Source organism: Trachurus japonicus, chromosome 14 (genome assembly GCF_045865225.1).
Source record: "Trachurus japonicus isolate A0001 chromosome 14, Traja_1.0".
NCBI lineage: Eukaryota > Metazoa > Chordata > Actinopteri > Carangiformes > Carangidae > Trachurus > Trachurus japonicus.
The window spans coordinates 9,705,574-9,723,489 of NC_140920.1; the positions used below are offsets into that span (position 1 = coordinate 9,705,574).

Here is a 17,916-nt window from a genome sequence, read left to right on the forward strand (position 1 = left end):
CATTTTAGAATTTTGTGAAATTTTTTTGTTTTGTTTTATTTTGTTTAAATAGAGGTTCCTGACAAAGTCAAAAGGCCTTTATGCAGTAATAAACATATTTATGAGGTACTTTTATGCATTAAAAACCTAAAAACGGGTCCCTGGAGACCCTGTAACACAAAAAGCGGTGTGTACTGTAAATGTCCTCCGAGGCAGGGAGCTGCATTACTGCGCTCGGTTCACAATCCACTGAATGCCCAACCAGTCCAATCATGGTCTTTTTCTCCTGAATAACAATGTGTGTTCATTCTGCTGCTAATTCTAGAAAAGCCCAAAATCTAATTTTCCTGGAACATTATGTAATCTTCCTGGCCTACCTCTGTGTTTTATCCATTATACTGCTGGTACATAATTAGTTAATTCAATGGAAAAACCTGATGTACAGGCTTTCCTGATAAAGTGTGTGGTAAGTGAATATGTCCAGGCAAAGCTCTGATCTTATTGTTCCCTGCACTGTACCAAGATGAGAGCTAACAGGTAAATAAAAGAATGAAGGTGGGGTTTAATCTGCTTTCAAACAGGGCTGTGGATATGCTTACCACTACCAGAGTAGTGTACCATTAAATTCTGCAGCAAGAGTCAAAGTAACTGCTGCGCCGGCTGCCAGGCTTTGCTCCATTAGCCGGTTACTTGACAGAAGCAGGGACAGACTACTGAACACAAGTGAAACTCAGCTCTTTGTGCAAAATTTGTTTTATTACAACAAAATAGCTTGATTTTTGTCACAATACAAACATTCATTTGTCCGTAATAATGAGTATAGAAAAATAATGAAATGACGCATCGGTTTCCCACAATTTTTGTTTTTGTTTAAAAAAAAAAAAATCTCTTCCTGATCAGAGATTCAGATTCAAAGTGCAAAGTGTGTGATAAAGTAACTGATTAACAGAGGTTTGTCTTCATGTTGGCTGATGTTTCCATCACTCATTCTGTTAGGATGAGAAACAATGTAAGAGTTAGATGTCAGGATATCATTCTTAGGAAGCTGTCAGCTTGCATAATGTCACCTACTATCACAGTACGTGACTCATGCGCATTAGATTTAACTACACTGCTCAAAAAAATAAAGGGAAAACTTAAACAACACATCTTAGATCTCAATTAATGAAATATTGCAGTTTAAAATCGTTATTCAATATATAGTAGAGTGTGTTGAGAACAACTTAACATAAAAATGATCAATGTAAATCAAAATTATCATCCCAGGTTGATTTCACATGGGTGTGATATACTTGGAGTTACTTACAATGTGTTGTTTAAGTGTTCCCTTTATTTTTTTGAGCAGTTAGAATCATAATATAACAAGACATAGGACTTCACACAAGGGCTGACATGTGTTGTTGGTCTGCTTCTAACTGCAAATACATATGCAATGCCCAGTTTGAATTTTCAAGCATCTGTTAAAAGAAGACCTACTGCGTATGCAAATAAAGGTTTATCAGGTGGGTGAATCTCTGGAGCATGAACATACTGTACCTGCATTTGTGTGTATATCCAGTCAGTAAAATAAGTAACGTTGCCATAGACTCCTGGCCTGTTCCTCCAAGCACATCCAATCCCCCAGCTAGTGTCCCCTGCCAGCCACCATACACCTCCCTGCTCAACTACCAGCGGTCCTCCACTGTCCCCCTGCAGCATACAAGAGAAAGATAAATGTTACATGGTGCATGTGTGTATATATACAGTATGTGTGTGTGAGACAAACAAAGACTAACCTGACACGTGTCGACTCCTCCCTGCAGTTTTCCTGCACAGATCATGGTCTGAGTGACCCGTCCCTCTAACACCTGAGGCCTGTTACAGGTCTGTCTGCTGTAAATGGTCACCTGGGCCTGATTCAGTATGTCCGGGGATGGCCCTGAGAACAATTAATAATTATACATTTAGTTAACTCAGCCGCACGTTAAAGAATCACTTTCCTCAAGTCTTAAAAAGCAGGTGACCCTTGAAACACTTGAACAAATAATTTACAGAAAGAAAAAGACAAAGCATTGAAGAAAAGATTTGTTGACAGGCTTCCCAGTTAAAGGGATAGTTCACCCAAAATTTAAATTTCACTCATTATCTACTCACCCTCATGTCAACTAAGGGCTGGGAGAAGTTTCAGAGTCCTCCGTGGCTTCTCTGAGTTACAGGGGGTCTCGGCGTAGCAGTGCATGTCCATATAACGGTTGCAAATGGATACCAACTGTCTTCATAACAAAAAGACACACCAAAAAACATCCAAATACCTCCATGCTGCTCGTATGTAATGTCCGTCTTGTATTGAAGCCCCGAAATACGAAATTGTCCCGAAAAAATTAAATAATTCAAGCGTGTTTTGGAGCCTCCCGGTTTGTCCAAATTTGACGAACCGGGAAGAGGAGCTTCGAGAAGCTACCACTACAAACAAGCTTGAAAAATAGACTTTCGCATTTTGGGGCTTCAATACAAGATGGACATTACATACGAGCAGCATGGAGGTATTTGGATGTTTTTTGGTGTGTCTTTTTGTTACGAAGACAGTTGGTATCCATTTGCAACCGTTGCATTGAAATGCACTGCTACGCCGAGACCCCCTGTAACTCAGAGAAGCCACGGAGGACTCTGAAACTTCTCCCAGCCCTTAGTCGACCTGAGGGTGAGTAGATAATGAGTGAAATTTAAATTTTGGATGAACTATCCCTTTAATATGTTGTAAATTCTCAGTTTCAAAGTTGGACATATTCACTCACCATTTGAGCGCAAGGCTCCCCATCCTGTGATCCAGGCTGAACGCTGGGCGGAGAGGTTCACACCAGTGTTGGGGAGACACACAGGCTGCACTGTTCCTAAGGGACAAACAACACGAGCTTCTCATTACAGAAATGAACTACCAGGTCACATCATCATCATTAGATTTAACTGGCAAACACTTACTTGTAAATGTCAGAGGTGTGTTGAGCTTCAGAAGGGCAATGTCATTGTCACTAGTTTCACTGTCATATTCGGCATGACTAATGATTTTGTTAACTGATTTGCCACTTTCCAAACTCATCCTGGACAAGCTCACATCACCAGAGCGCACTCTCCATAACCCAGGACTGAAGTACCTGCAACCGAGAACACAAACATGTGGAATAGGCAATAGCGTCTATTTGTGAAATGGCATGGAGGATCATAAATGGTGTAAAGAAACTCACGTTTCAAAGCAGTGTGCAGCAGATACGATCCAGTAAGGGCTGACGATGGAGCCTCCACAAACGTGTTTCCCCCCAATCTGAAGACTGACCTGCCACGGCCAGGCTCCATTCACAGCGTTCGTACCACCTACAATTCGAGAACTGGGGGCCGCTGACGTCTTTCCACATTCTGATGATGGAGAAAAAAGTTTAATAGAGCAAAAACAGCTAATTCAATTCAAGTTATACTTCTGTTCTCTTGGATATTTGGTATTCTTCTCCACAATAGGTCCCACTATTTGGTTGGCTAAATGTGGCTGTCCAAACAGCAACACAATTTCATACATATTTCAGCATTGCAATTATGTCCCAGTTAAAACAGTATCTTACCTATACACTCAAGTGCGATGGCTGTGGCTAAGCAATTTTGGCTGCAGAGAAAAGTAAAAAAAAACTGATATTTATTTCCAAAATACACGACACGACACAGAGAGAAATAAGACTGACTGCTCAATGTGGAAATGCATTTCATTATTACTGTACTGGGTGTAAATCATACCTGTAAGTTAGCTGAGACTGTATAGGAGACATGTAGTTACTCCCGGGCTTCAGTCTCAGGTATCCTTTAGAGGCCGAGGAACCTGCATTCACTCGCCTGGAGGTGACGTAATCCCGACTATGGGATGGACACAAAAAAGAAGTCATGTGATCAGTGAGACAAACATACTCAGCTTTTTAAATCGGATGAGTGAAGTTTGGATGTTAGCCATGATGAGGAATTTGTGTGTAGATCTTCCCAAATGTGAAACATATCTTTTTTCTCCTTGTCTTTGACTCAATTCTTCATGTTTAAGCAGGTGAACAGGCCATTTGTACCTCCTTATATTGCTTTATATACAGTGTTAACTTTAATATTGTCTCAGAAGCTTTTCCTCTTTAAAGGGATAAATCAACATTTTGGCAAATTCTCCTATTGCCATAATCCCTACAGTCACAGCAGTAGGTTCATTACCTTTAATTATCGGTGCATGTTGTTTTGAGATGTGCGGGGCAGAGACGTGAGCTGCTCAGCGAACACAATGAAGGTGAACGGTACAGGTCCTCTGTCCCTCAAAACAAATTAAATACACAATCCAACAACTCCAAAACATTCTTGTGGAGAAGTTGTGACCTGTACAATCACCACGCTATGAGATAATAATGTAACATTATGAGACGGAGTTGTTTTCGAGGTAAATACATAGCCAGAACGACAGTCCACACACGGCTGCTGGGCGGAGTGATTTCAAAAGTGCAAGTAGTTCTGAGTATTGCTTCATCTGTCGTAATGTTACATAATAATACATGATTATTTTATAGCATGTTGAATGTGCAGGTCACAACTTGCCCATGAGAGCGCTTTGGCGTTGTTGGATTGTGTATTTGATGAGTTTCTCCTCCACTGTGAGGACTCACTGAGCAGCTCGTGTCTCTGCCCCGCAGATCTCAAAACAACATGCACCAATAATTAAAGGGACAATGAGGAGTTTTCTCCGTCGGCAGAACGAAAAATTCCGCGACAATAAAAAAGTCTCATATTAATGTGGATGAATCTACGCTACCCACACTTGTTAATGGGCCCATTTTCGATAAATATATTGTTTTGTCTCTATCGTTATTTTGTTATTATTAGTGGTGGCGGAAATGCTGGTTGAGCCGACCAGCGTTTCTTTACTTTCGGTTTCGGCGAGTCATGAGAATAACGCCGCCGAATCGCCGTTTATGGTCGGAACTACGACGGTATGTGATCGTCTTCGAACCTCTGACTTTAATTCTTGATGAATGAAAACATGAGTCTGTCTTGCGCCGGTCAAAGAATTTCACGGTGCGCGCGGAGGCTCATAAATGTAGTGTGAAAACACTTCGCTTTTCCAAAACTCCTCGTTGTCCCTTTAAAGGTAATGGCAATAGGCGAATTTGCCAAAATGTTGAACTATCCCTTTAACAAAATTTATTCTGAGGAAAAGAAAAAACAGCTACTCAAACAGCGCACATAAGTGGGACAATGAAGATGCTCAGCACCTCGAGTAGCCAATCTGCTCACACACTGCTTCGCCATAGTTGTCGTGCCAGTTGTCAGCGCACACAGGCATCCACGTTTGACTGTCAGATGAGTAACTCTCCAGCATCAAGTTGGTCCCATGGAGGCGAACTGTGAAGCAGAGAGGACAGTGGTTTGTTCCCTGTGCTGGTGGTGACGGATGTAACAGAAACCATGACGACCACCGATAACTACTGTAGATTGCAGAACATCTTACAGCACTGAGCTTCATCCTCTCCATCTGAACAGTCCTCGACACCGTCACACCACTGAGAGTGGCTCAAACACTGTCCGCCGCTTCTGCACGACTTCCCTAGTAAACACTGGAAGTATACTGCAAACACAGACACACAGAGACTCACATACACAGTATAGAGCACACAGGAATATCACAATGATGAGAAAAAGATCTTCAGTTAAACTCACAGAAGTACCAGAGCAGGAGGGCCACTACTGCCAGGATTAGAAGGACAACCAGAACTGCTGACAGGACATATTTCCATTGACATTTCCTCATCCCTGTAAAGCAAGATTACAATAAACTCATTGATATTGCTCAATTTTACATGCCAGTGCTGGGCACCCTTTAAAATTTACATAGATTCAGGCATGCAAATGGTTTTATTTAGAGAACGCAGTGCAACAGAAGTGGCCAAAGATGTAAATTGGTGAGGTTCATTTCTACTGCATTCACTTTATGAATTCAAGTGTTGTGAGTTGGTCATTTTCCACATGACCAAACAGTAATGTTAGGTCTTGTGTTTCTACTTTACTGCCTAAAAAAAAAAATCCATAAATTAATTTCTGCTTCAAAACTGTGCGTTATACAAATTCAACATATTTGTATCATATTAAGGGAGGGGTGCATTGACATTTTGATGGAGCTGTGGATAAGCATGGCTTTAAGAAGGACCAAAGGTCAAGCAGTGTTCTCCAGCTTCATAACACCCAAACAGCCCAATCAAAAGTGTTGTGTATTACATTTCTCCAGTGCAGTGATGAACCATTTGCATGGTCATGATAAGGAAGGAAGAGGCACAGCTCATTCTCACTTGTAAAACCAGATATGATATCTACAAGCTAATAATACTGAAAATAAAAAAAATAGCACAAATGCACAATAGCACATTGATACACCACCATACAGTAAACGGCTGGGAGATATCAGACCAATCAAAGTTATACTTTGATTTTGTAAAATAATTTTAAATTTAACTTTCCGGTTCAAATGGAAATAAAAACGAGTTCATGTTTCTGTGAAACTGCAGAAGCTGTTAGTCATTAGAGGGTGTATTTGCGTTATGACTGATGACTGCACCTTTCTTTTGTCCGGTACTGTGTGGTATTCCCGGCGTTACAGTGTGGTGGGTGTTGATGGCTCTGGGAGACGAGGCGACGTGACTTGGCGTCTGTTGTGGGTACGAAGGCGAAGGGTACATCCCGTCCTGTGGGCTGTATGGAGGGGGTCTCCCCTCATCATGCCGGAAGCCTATGTTGTCATAGGTTGGCCCATTTACCTGCGAGTAAAGAAAGATAAATTATTGGCACAACAATCAGGTTAATATGTTATTGATTGGAAAACCAAAAGAGTGTAAAAACAGAGAGATGATATAAAGGGAAAAAAGTATGCTAATGATTTAGAAAGTGTTGTCTTTAGCTGTCAAACTGATCTTACCTGATTATTACTCATACTGAAACTGGTCGTACCGCCTGATGTGAAACGCTGTCACACCTGGAAAAGTTTATACAGTGTTTGAAATTACAAATAAAAGCTCATAAATGAAAAAGAAAAGTAGAAAATGCACCATATAGCAAAACAAAAGTTTATATTAAAGCAATATTTGTAAAACAAATATAAACACTAATGTGAAATAGGCCATATTCACATTACCCCAAACACCAAAAATCTATCTTTGTTAATTAACAACTTAAATACCACAAATATAAAAGCGGACACCTGACCTGTGTGGTTAATGTTCACAAATGAATCCGCTTTTTCCTCTCGATTGCTACGTACCTTGTAATTCCCACAAATTCCTTCAACGCTCTGATTCTCTCTGTTCCTCCACTCCCTGTTTCCCTGTGATCAACAGCCATGACCACACCTACTGCTGGTGTGTGCATAAGCCAGCCCGTTGCACACCACTCCATTTATTTAACACTTCATAATGACATGGTCAAATAGCAGGTATTGATGGAGGAAAGCACTGACATTCATTGATACTCGTTACTAACGGTGAGGCCGATTAGGACAAGGTGAATCATTTGAAAACAATGAATGCTTTATAGTCCTGTGCAGGTTAATGGTGTAACGGTGTAGAAGTGACATTACATCAGCTGTGTCATTGATCTATGAGTAGTTTGTGTAGCTGAAAACATTTCCTGGCAGCAAACATCTATAAATGCATAATATTTGAAATTCTCAATTTACCTTATGAAACCTTGAAGACAAACATGCACTAGTTTCTGCTTACTGTGGCTAATCTCCACTCTGTCTGGATAAATGTTTTCCCTGAACCTTTCCTGACCACAGTTTCTACCAAATGCAAGTGTCTTAAAGTCCAAAACAGTACGTGAGAGGAGGAGCAATTGCAGTCAACAGTTGGGAACTGTTTGACCTAGACCTGGCATTCAGACAAAGGCTTAGAAAACAAACACAAATTACACAAAATAAAGTTAAAAGGCATAATAGATTTGGTTATTCATTCTTACATTACCCATGCTATTGTCCGACAATACATGCGTCACCCGGGTGTGTTCAATTATTAACAAATGGCAAGTGGGCTAACAAATACTGATGGCCAAACAAGTTTCGGAGCCAGTTAATATTTAACGTTGGGTTAACTGGCAGGAAAGAGGAAGGAATGAAAGACAAGAGTCATTCAGGAAAGAGAGAGTGGAGACCCCGATGTTCTGACTGACAAGTATGAAACATATTCACAGACATGAAGAAAATGGTTTTGGATTGTACATATAAACATTCATACAAACTCGTTCAATTGAGTTATTGTACAGATAATAAATTACATTTTACAGCAGAGGTCTTTAACAGGAGATGCTGCAGGGGGATTGTGGAACTTTTGGTTGATTAGGCAATGTTTTATGTCTTTTAGTTTCCACATTTATGTTTCAAATAAAAACGTCATTTTGAATATGTATGATTACCATGCAGTTGACAGACATTGTTGATATTGGAATTGGTATCAGTGAACAAGGTCTGTTTATAAATGGCAGACGGACGACTACTCACTGCACAACACGTTTAGAAAAAACATGAATATATCAACCTGTGTTATTTCAAAAGCTTAGTATCGAATGCACAATATCAAGCTGTTTATACTGTACTGGACCTAGTACATTTTTTAGGGGTCTCTGCTCCATGTCTCTGTCAGTTTGTGGGTCCCTGGCCTGAAAAACTTTGAAGACCCCTGTTCTACTGACATTTGTGGCATAAACAAAAGTGTACAAACGCCCATCACTTCACTGCGATACGATAGCACCAGCACCAGCACTACTTTCAAAATGACATGGCTGAAAGACAGACCCAAAAAAGTGGACCTACCTTGATGGATGCAGGACTTCTTCTAGGTCAGAGTGTATCTTCTTCACCCTTCCTTAGCCCTTCCCACACACCTGTTGTTCAGTTGGTATATGTACTCAGGTTTTCTTTTCTTTTTTTGTAAGTTCATCCCTGAAACTGCATTCTTTCGGATAAGACACATTTCTTTTCCCCACTTTAAACAACACAAGTGAAATTCCATCCACCTTCACTGCATCAAGGTGACAGCAGACATTTTAAAGATAACCTCTCAAACACTCAGCAGGTAGGGCTTTCAACCACAAGTGAATAGCATTTATTTGCACAGCTAAGCAGCAAGATGTTTTGCATTTTCAGTGTGGTTCTTGGTAACTCTTGCAGAGGGCAGCAGAGTGAAAAGGTGGTTGTCTTGAGTTTGAAATATTCTGAAACGTGTTTGTGGCTGAACACAGGCATCAGGACCTGAATGTATCCTCAAGTGAAGGTTTCTGTCTGTCTGTGATGTTCTGTGCCTGTTTGAGAGCTTTCTAGTCAGCCACAGCGTAAAAGGCATGTCCACACGAGGATGAGTATTCCTTCAACAGAAATGATGGAAGCCGAGAGGGATAAATGGAAAATACAGATATATATATATATACATATACATATAAGAGACCACTTCAAAAATGATGAGTTTCTCTGGTCTTGGTGTTTGAGTAAAATGAATTTTTGTTTTATTCTATTAACTGACAACAATTCTCCCAAAATTGAAATAAAAATATTGTCATTTAGAGCATTTATTGGCAGAAAATGACAACTAAAGTCAAAATAATAAATAACCAAAAATATTAAGTCTTTTCAGACCTGAAATAATGCAAACTTTTAGACTTTATAAATAGATTTTGGTGGGATAATGTCAGTTTTTAATCCCAGCAGTGGCTTTCATAATCTTCCTATAAAATCAGATGTCTCATTACGTAGGAGGAGTTGTGTTTGCATTTTTTCCTAAAAACTGTAATGGAAGTGAGTGCCATACATGTAGAGATGCTTTTTAAGAAACATTTAAATATATACGTATACAGTATATAGATATGCAAAGGAATATTTGTGTCCACTGCAATGTGGAATGCATGCAATAAAGAGTGCAAGGAAAATGGCGGCATCTAGTGTAAAACTTGAAAATTACAGCACCAACTCTGACCTTGTATAGTCAAAATGTTGATACACTTGACACCAAAGGAATTTCCAGCTGTGAAACGTCATACACTGAGGGTGGGACTTTTGGTAACCATAAACTATATGTCAGTCAATAAAGATCAATCACATGACAGTGGTTTCATAAAAACTACAGTATTTATTCAACCATTTCATTTCATACAGAGTTAAATATTAATCCATTTTTTTTTGCACAAGATGTTTTGTCAAACAAAGGAGTGTTTTAACTCTGGAGTCGTGATGTCATGTGAGTGGAGTCCTATCTTGTTGTGTGATTAAGGCAACTGGCATAGAGGATGTAACAGAAGCATTCTTATCTTCACAGTAAAAAGGGAGCATACAGATGTCTTAGCTTATTGAACCAAAAGTCAAAAGTTAACAACACACTTCAACGGGTGTATCTGGGAGTTTTATCTGAGACTTCAAGTTTTCTACAGCTTCTGGATCAGAATAGATGAAGCTCCACCACCTCCGTTGCAGATGCCTGCCAGCCCGTACTGACCGGACTTCAGATTGTGAACCATGTGACCCACGATTCTTGTCCCAGACATCCTGAGCAAGAAAAAAGAAGAAAGCATTATGAATCATCCACCAAGTTCTATAAATATTAAAAAGGAGCTAAGACAGGCCTGTTTACAGTCAGTAAAAACTATTTATATTATGACTAGGGCTGATTCACCAATAGTACACAGAGGTTTCCGTAATCAAGGAATAAATAGATAAATAGAAAACTCCTCTCTTGCTTCATAAATAAATAAATAAATAAAACCCCTAGCATTGTTTTTTCCCCCCTAGTACCTACTACTTGTTCTATGAAGACTGTAAACTGAGTTAAGTGATGCGTTTCCTGTTGTGGTCACTCTGGGATATAAAGCTCAAAGCAGAGCTGTGTTTTATGACCTGATTACAGTACAAAAGGCGTGCACTTGCAAATAAATATACACAAATCCCTTAGTCATGTCTGACAAACTCCAGGAAGTACTCTGTTAAAAGTTAAAAACAAGTTGCAGCAGTTAAATGTCTGGAGTGTTTTTGAGGTTAGATAGATTAGATAAGATTTTATGTCCACGATGTTGTGGGCCAAGTTTGGATATGGGCCGTTCTATATTCCCTAGAAAATTAAACGTTATTGCAGTTTCTCTGAACTGAGGAGGAACAGAAAAAGAAGAGGTGATATTTTTAGAAGAACAGGACACACACCCTGTGGCTCAGTTGTTGTGGAGGTATTTTTGTTCTTTCCTCTTGTCTCCTGGTCACTTGATCACTTATATCAAAAATAATGAGCAGCTACTCTGTGTCAGTCCCAGCTACAGTACACTACTTACCCAATTGGATGTCCCAGGGACACAGCACCTCCATTAACATTGACTTTTGTTGGGTCAATGTCCAACATTTTCATGTTGGCCAAAACGACCACGCTGAAGGCCTCATTGATCTCCCACATGGAGATATCGTCCTTCTTCAGCCCTGCTGCCTCCAGCACCTGACACACATTCACTAGGTTAGGATGGATTCAACTGCATCAATGAAAAGTTGACTATAGAGCAGATAGTTATTTTTCTAAAATGATGGAATATATACTCTGACTAAAACTTTCAAGGTATATAATACTTCACATCAGTACAGCTTTGTACTCACCTTGGGTACAGCGTAGGCAGGAGCAATGGGGAAATCAATGGGTGCAACTGCAGCATCAGCAAAAGCTATGTGAGGGGGAAGAAAAGTTAATATTCTGTATCATTTTGGCAAATTGGCCCATTACCATAATCCCTATAGTCATAGCAGTAGGTTCATTGCCTATAATTGTCAGTGCAAGCTATTTTTAGAATGGCGGAGCAGAGCCACGAGCTGCTCAGAGTTAAGCTAGGGAGGCTATTAGAATTTCTTGGTTTCCCTCATCAAACTCATCAAATACACAATCCAACAACTCCAAAACGCTCTGGTGGACAAGTTGTGACCTGCACATTCACCACGCTATGAGATAATAACAAAACGTTATGAGACGGAGTTGTTTTAGAGGTTAATTCATGCAAAACCGCTGGTGAGTGTTCCCGTCGGGGACAGTTTTCGGCAAGCAGTCTCTGCATTTGTCTCGAAAACAACTCCGTCTCATGACATTATTAGCCTCCGTAGCGTAGCTCTGAGCAGCTCGCTGGTCTGCTCCGCCGTTCTAAAAATACTTTGCACCAACAATTAAAGGTAACGAACCTACACCTAAAATTATAGGGATTATAGCAATGGGCCAATTTGCCAAAAATGTTGAACCATCCCTTTAAGAAAAACAATGACAGCTTTGTTAACCACTCTTGAAGTGCACTGCATAACTATGTGGCAAAAGGAAATAAGTGAACAAATCACACTTTTGTTTGGATTTAATAAAACAGGAATAAACATTACTTCTCTCCATTTTACACAAAAATGGATTGATCAACCAATCATAAACCTTAAACTCTGAAAGCCTAGTCTGTGTGTGTGTGCGTATATACTATATTTGTGTGTGTAAAACTTACAGACAATCCTTGCCAGTGGAGTGACATTGAGCCTCTTTGCAGCATCTGCTGTCATTAAAACGAGGGCAGCAGCTCCATCGTTCAGCGTGCTGGCGTTGGCTGCCGTCACCGTGCCTGAAGAACAGCAGGAAATTACACCTCCTTGTCTTTCGAGGAAATGCATGTACAGTATGCTGATGCTCCATAAGTGGCTTAATGAATGAAATTAAGAATGGAATAAATACAGCGAGAATAATGACAGCTTCACATTTACCATTTTCTTTCTGGAACACTGCCCTCAGTTTGGGGACTTTGCTGAAGTCGACCCTCCTCCACTCCTCGTCCTCGCTCACAACCACATCAGGTTTCCCTACCAAAAATAAAGAAATACAGTAAGTCACATCAACAGCTAGCTACGCTTTGTTGTGTAAATGACCAATGTCACTGCATGATAAACTGGGAGAAACCGTGTTTGCCAACTTGCTGTACCTCTCTGAGGAATGCTGACTGGTACGATCTCCTTGGCCAGCAATCCAGACTCGAACGCCGCTTTGCTGCGGCTGTAGGAGCCGATGGCGTAGGCGTCCTGCTCCTCCCTCGTGATCTTGCTGTTCTTGGCTGTGTTCTCCGCACAGTTTCCCTGTCAGAGACCAAGCAAACACAAACACAATGGCACACATGTCAAAGATGAATCTGATAAAAGTATAAATTCATCTTGCATCATGTTAAACACTGGGACATGAGATATACTGTATAGGAGGCAATTATTTTTACTTCATGGAAAGGCCCTGTCACTACTGTACTGTAGATCCACTTTACTGAGGCAACCTGATATGCACCGTTTTACATAATTTTTTTTAACCCTTCTGTTGTCCTCCTGGGTCAAGGAAGGAAGGAAGGACAAAGGGAAAGAAAGAAGGAAGGACAACGGGAAGGAAGGAAGCAAGGAAGGAAGGAAGGAAGGAAGGAAGGACAAAGTGAGAGATGGGAGGAAAGAAGGAAGGGAAAAAGGAAGGTAAGATGGAGGGAGGGAACAGATTGGGTCAATTGGGTCAAAAAGGAAGGAAGGGAAAAAGAAAGGAAAGAAAAATAGAGGCAAGGAACAGATTAGGTCAAGGAAGGAAGCAGAAGGACAGACGAAGGGAGGAAGGAAGGAAGGAAGGAAGGAAGGAAGGAAGGAAGGAAGGAAGGAAGGAAGGAAGGAAGGAAGGAAGGAAGGAAGGAAGGGAAAAAGGATTGTGGAAAGAAGGAAGGAAGGAAAGAAGGAAGGATGGAGGAAGGGAACAGATTGGGTCAATCTGACCCAGAAGGACAACAGGCATCCTAAAACTTTGAATGATATTATAAAAATACACAAGATAAAGAAATTCCAGTTACCATGTGGAATTTGTTGTAGACATCAGTGAGTCCGTCCTTAACGATGAGGTCCTCCATCCTCACACCTCCATAGGATGGAGTTTCTCTGGCCATTACATAAGGGACATTGGACATGCTCTCCATGCCGCCTGCCACCATCACATCCTGAAGAAGAAAGAAAAAGAGTCACACAGAAAGAAAGAGTCCCTGTCACATTGTTATTCTGGCTGCCTGTGACCTACATTGACATTCGTGAGTAACAACAGTCGTCCTGTCTCACCCTGGGATACAAGTCCCCTGACAATGTCAACAATTGGACATGAAATGCATCAAGTATGTGTGTATGTATGTATACATTTCCATCAGGAAGTAACTGCAGTGATTTAGTGTAACTGACTTTTACCAATAAGGCTGCAGCATCGCAATAGTGTTTATGGCTACTTTACATCCATTTTCCTTGTAGATTTTTATTGGGAAGCCACATATGCACACGCATCTCTGCATGCCTGAGTTGTACTAATGGTACACAGAATTAATTAATGCCCCTACTGTATATATACACACATATTGAACTTTTAATGAATAATCACATAAGCACATGTCTGTTCATCTGTAGTGACAAAAACAGTCTCTTGTCCATACAGTGGACTGTGTAACAATGCCACTCAGATCTCTGCAGGTCACCCATCATATGCTCAGAGTTCATGGAAAACAAAGCTTGTTTTTGGTCACAACAAAGACCTTCCTAATCTTATATTGAATCACATTTGTGTTTTTGAATACACACATCAAAACTACACACATTAAGTCTATATTCTGTCACAGCTTCATAAACTCTGCATCTTGCAGTCTCTCAAGCTGTAGCACTACAGTGTAAAGTATTTAATGTCAGCAGTACCTGGTGTCCACACATTAGACTCTGGGATGCCAACATGATTGACTTCATCCCAGAGGCACAGACTTTGTTGATGGTTGTTGCTGGAGTGCCGAGGGTCAAGCCTAGAGAGACAGACATATTTGTGTTCAAATAATAAAAAAATAATTTATTAATGAATATACATCTCTTGACCAATCTTTTGTCTCTGTGTTTGTGTGCATCATTAGTTGCCATATCTCATGTGACCGGTGTGATCAGTCATGACATAAAAGTGTCTCACTTCAGAAGCTGGGTACATTTATCAAAGTGGATGAGGCATAACACTGCTGCTGGAGATAAACTATGCTCATGAGTTTGACCTGCAGGTAAACACAGTTTTTTTTTGTTTTTTTTATTGTGTAGCTTTGACCATGTCTTTATGATCTGTAGCTTTCAGATCAGAAATGTGTGCAGAACAACCAATTAGCTTTATAGTGGAGATAGATAACAGTCCAAGACATATTAGCCTACATATGTGGCTGTTTATGTTAATGTCAATATTGATGTTAGTGGTTAAAATATATATATATATATATATATATATATATATATATATATATATATATATATATATATATATATATATATATATATATATATATTCATTAACATATGCATTAACACTGTAGCTCACACCTGCACCAAGCAAGGCTTGTCTTGTGGGGGCCTGTCCTTCTCCTGCCTGGAGAACATTACCCATGTAGACCTCCTTCACCTCTTCAGGAGCGATTCCTAAACACAACAAACAATAAGTCAGCTCACTAAATATACAAAGATATTATCAACTGAAGAAGCCTTGGTGTATTTGCTTAGCAGTGATTGCACATAATTGCTACGGATGATGAGGGTGCTCTGCATACCAGGAAGTTTGATCACATGCATGAGGTCACGAATGAATTAATGAATGAGGACAATACTTGTAAGCATACCTGCTTTGTCTATGGCTCCTTTAATGGCAATGGAGCCCAGTTTGGTGGCTGGTACCGCTGCCAGGGTTCCTCTAAAGGAGCCCATGGGAGTGCGGACTGCGCTAACAATGACGACTTCCTGAAACATCCATAACAAGTTCATATTAAAAAGAGTTACATCCAAACATCTGACCATGGTCACAGATTCACATAGCTCTGCTCTCGGTGGACTTACATTGAGCGATGGGCGAGATGAGTAGGTTCTGCTCAGGTACTTATGAGCCTAAAACAGCAGGAAACAGTTGGTGTTCATGTATTAGTGTTGTAGTGAGTCTTGAGATCACATTTGTACTCAGCAGTCTCAGTCTCAGGCCAGCTGGACTTGGGATTTTCAATCAAGACCACAGCTGCTGCAGCTGTTGTGTAACCACAAATGTCTCTGTCACTCTTTCGGTTTGTGTCATGTATTTCAATAACTTTGAGATAATCAATACTGTTTTACAAAAGAGTATGTTTAACCATCAGAAAAACTTGGTTGCACCAGTGTCAGAAGTGGGAGACTTTAGCAGGTTCTGTGCTGTGTTATTCTGTTTTAATCCAAACTTTGTTTCAACTAAAAGTGGGATAGATTTTGTATAAAATTATTTCTTCATTTGAACTGAGGAATAATGTAAATATCAAGCTCCATGATTATTATGAGTATTGGTAGGCTACTGAATACTTAATGGTACTGAAAATAATTCTAGTAATCATGTAACAGCGATTACATAAGGTTGTTATTTAAACTGAACAATAACATAGGCTATACGTTTGGGTCAATTGAAGGACTTTAGGTGTAGCTAATGAGAATTATGTTTATAATTAAAGCAGTAAGAAGCAGTAGCCAACTTTTGTTTAGCTTTATACTTTCACTTAGCTAGCGACACTGTTGTTTTTAATTATTAGCTTTTAGCTTCACTTTTGTATCGTGTAAAAGGAAAAGAAAAACGAAGCCACTGTAATAATTAGCATTATCCAAATGACACCTGTCCCAGAAAGCAGGTGTCTTCAGGCTGTCTCTTCTCTCTGTCTCATTACTGTGGTCAAGGACAGAGACAGAAAAGCTAACTTCACCACTTCACCGAGGCCTTGTTGTGTTTACACGCCGTCAGTGCTGCTACAACGAGCTCCTCCATGCAACAACAGACACACTAAACTAAACTAAACACTTACCAGGCGCCTACAGACGTGAGCGTGCATGGTTAAAAGTCCACTGGATGGCATTTTGGACTGAGAGACAAGGACCGTGACTCACAATTGGACCCACTTCACCTTCAACCATGCAGCAGCAGCAGCAGCAGCTACAGCAGCGGAGGGATATATGTGTCAGCCAATCACAGGGAGGGGTGTGTTCCGCTGACGTAGAGGTTGGAAAGGCATGATGGTCATTGTAGTTTTATACGGGAGCTGAGCCAGAAGCATATCCATAGCAGAGCATGGAAAAAAAAAACTTATTTCATAGCTTTTTAGATCACATACAAGTCATTCAAACAGACACACAACCTATATAGTCCAGGCAAAATAGCGTTTTACGACAGACTAATTGTCACAGAAGGTTTTTTACCATACATCATTTCTATGAGGTGTCTAGAACAACATACTAAAAGTCCTAAGAAATCCTAGTTGGGGAAATATGTTTAATTCACATCATTATTTACTGTATGGTGCCGACAACAATACACCCCAATGGGGCTATTTTTTCCCTTTACTCCTATCACAATGAAACTTTACACAATGAAAGTATCCATGAAATGTAACATTTTTTGTATTACAAGTTTCTTTGAAAATTTATTTGAATATGCAAATGAGCTTTATTAATTGCCCAAAATACCATGAAAAACTGTTTTTTTTTTGTTTACTCCTACCACAATGAAACTTTACACAATGAAAATAGACATTAAAAGTAACATTTTTTGTATTACAAGTTTCTTGGAAAATGAATTTGAAGATGCAAATGAGCAATACACTAATGGAATATGCCCAAAATACACCCGAATTGGCTTATCTAGCCTACGTGTGGTTACAAGAAGAGTTGCTTGTCAGGTTTGAAATGTCTATTGTAATGGACTACAACTTTCAAAATGAGCATAAACAAAGATGTAATATAATTTGTAGGCTGTAATCACACAATATGGATAGTGCTGCTGCATGACACAAACTGTGACTGCACTGAAAGAGTAGATGTGCCTATAAAAAATATAAAATGCTGTATAAAAG

The 17,916-nt window shown here is 39.9% G+C and overlaps 2 protein-coding genes across 3 annotated transcripts; both read right to left on the bottom strand.

Moving 5' to 3' along the window:
* Positions 1-854: 854 nt before the first annotated feature.
* On the bottom strand, positions 855-7,705 carry tmprss2 (transmembrane serine protease 2). 2 transcript variants are annotated; one of them, XM_085797377.1, is made up of 14 exons: positions 7,691-7,705; positions 6,935-6,991; positions 6,578-6,776; positions 5,686-5,778; positions 5,477-5,593; positions 5,241-5,370; positions 3,739-3,855; positions 3,570-3,610; positions 3,201-3,369; positions 2,938-3,110; positions 2,754-2,849; positions 1,755-1,897; positions 1,516-1,668; positions 855-968 (listed from the first exon to the last, which is right to left on the bottom strand). In XM_085797377.1, exons 2-14 carry the CDS (start codon positions 6,947-6,949, stop codon positions 960-962), a joined length of 1,455 nt encoding a protein of 484 aa, XP_085653503.1. In that variant the 5' UTR covers positions 6,950-6,991; positions 7,691-7,705; the 3' UTR covers positions 855-959. The 2 variants fall into 2 exon arrangements, with proteins under 2 accessions (XP_085653503.1, XP_085653502.1); XM_085797376.1 differs by lacking the exon at positions 7,691-7,705 and adding an exon at positions 7,277-7,369.
* Positions 7,706-10,110: 2,405 nt separating this feature from the next.
* acat1 (acetyl-CoA acetyltransferase 1) lies at positions 10,111-17,001 on the bottom strand. Its single transcript, XM_085797385.1, has 12 exons — positions 16,873-17,001; positions 15,896-15,943; positions 15,682-15,799; positions 15,389-15,484; positions 14,735-14,835; positions 13,858-14,001; positions 12,970-13,120; positions 12,755-12,850; positions 12,502-12,615; positions 11,630-11,694; positions 11,317-11,474; positions 10,111-10,543 (listed from the first exon to the last, which is right to left on the bottom strand). Exons 1-12 carry the CDS (start codon positions 16,921-16,923, stop codon positions 10,423-10,425), a joined length of 1,263 nt encoding a protein of 420 aa, XP_085653511.1. The 5' UTR covers positions 16,924-17,001; the 3' UTR covers positions 10,111-10,422.
* Between the last annotated feature and the right edge of the window lie 915 nt (positions 17,002-17,916).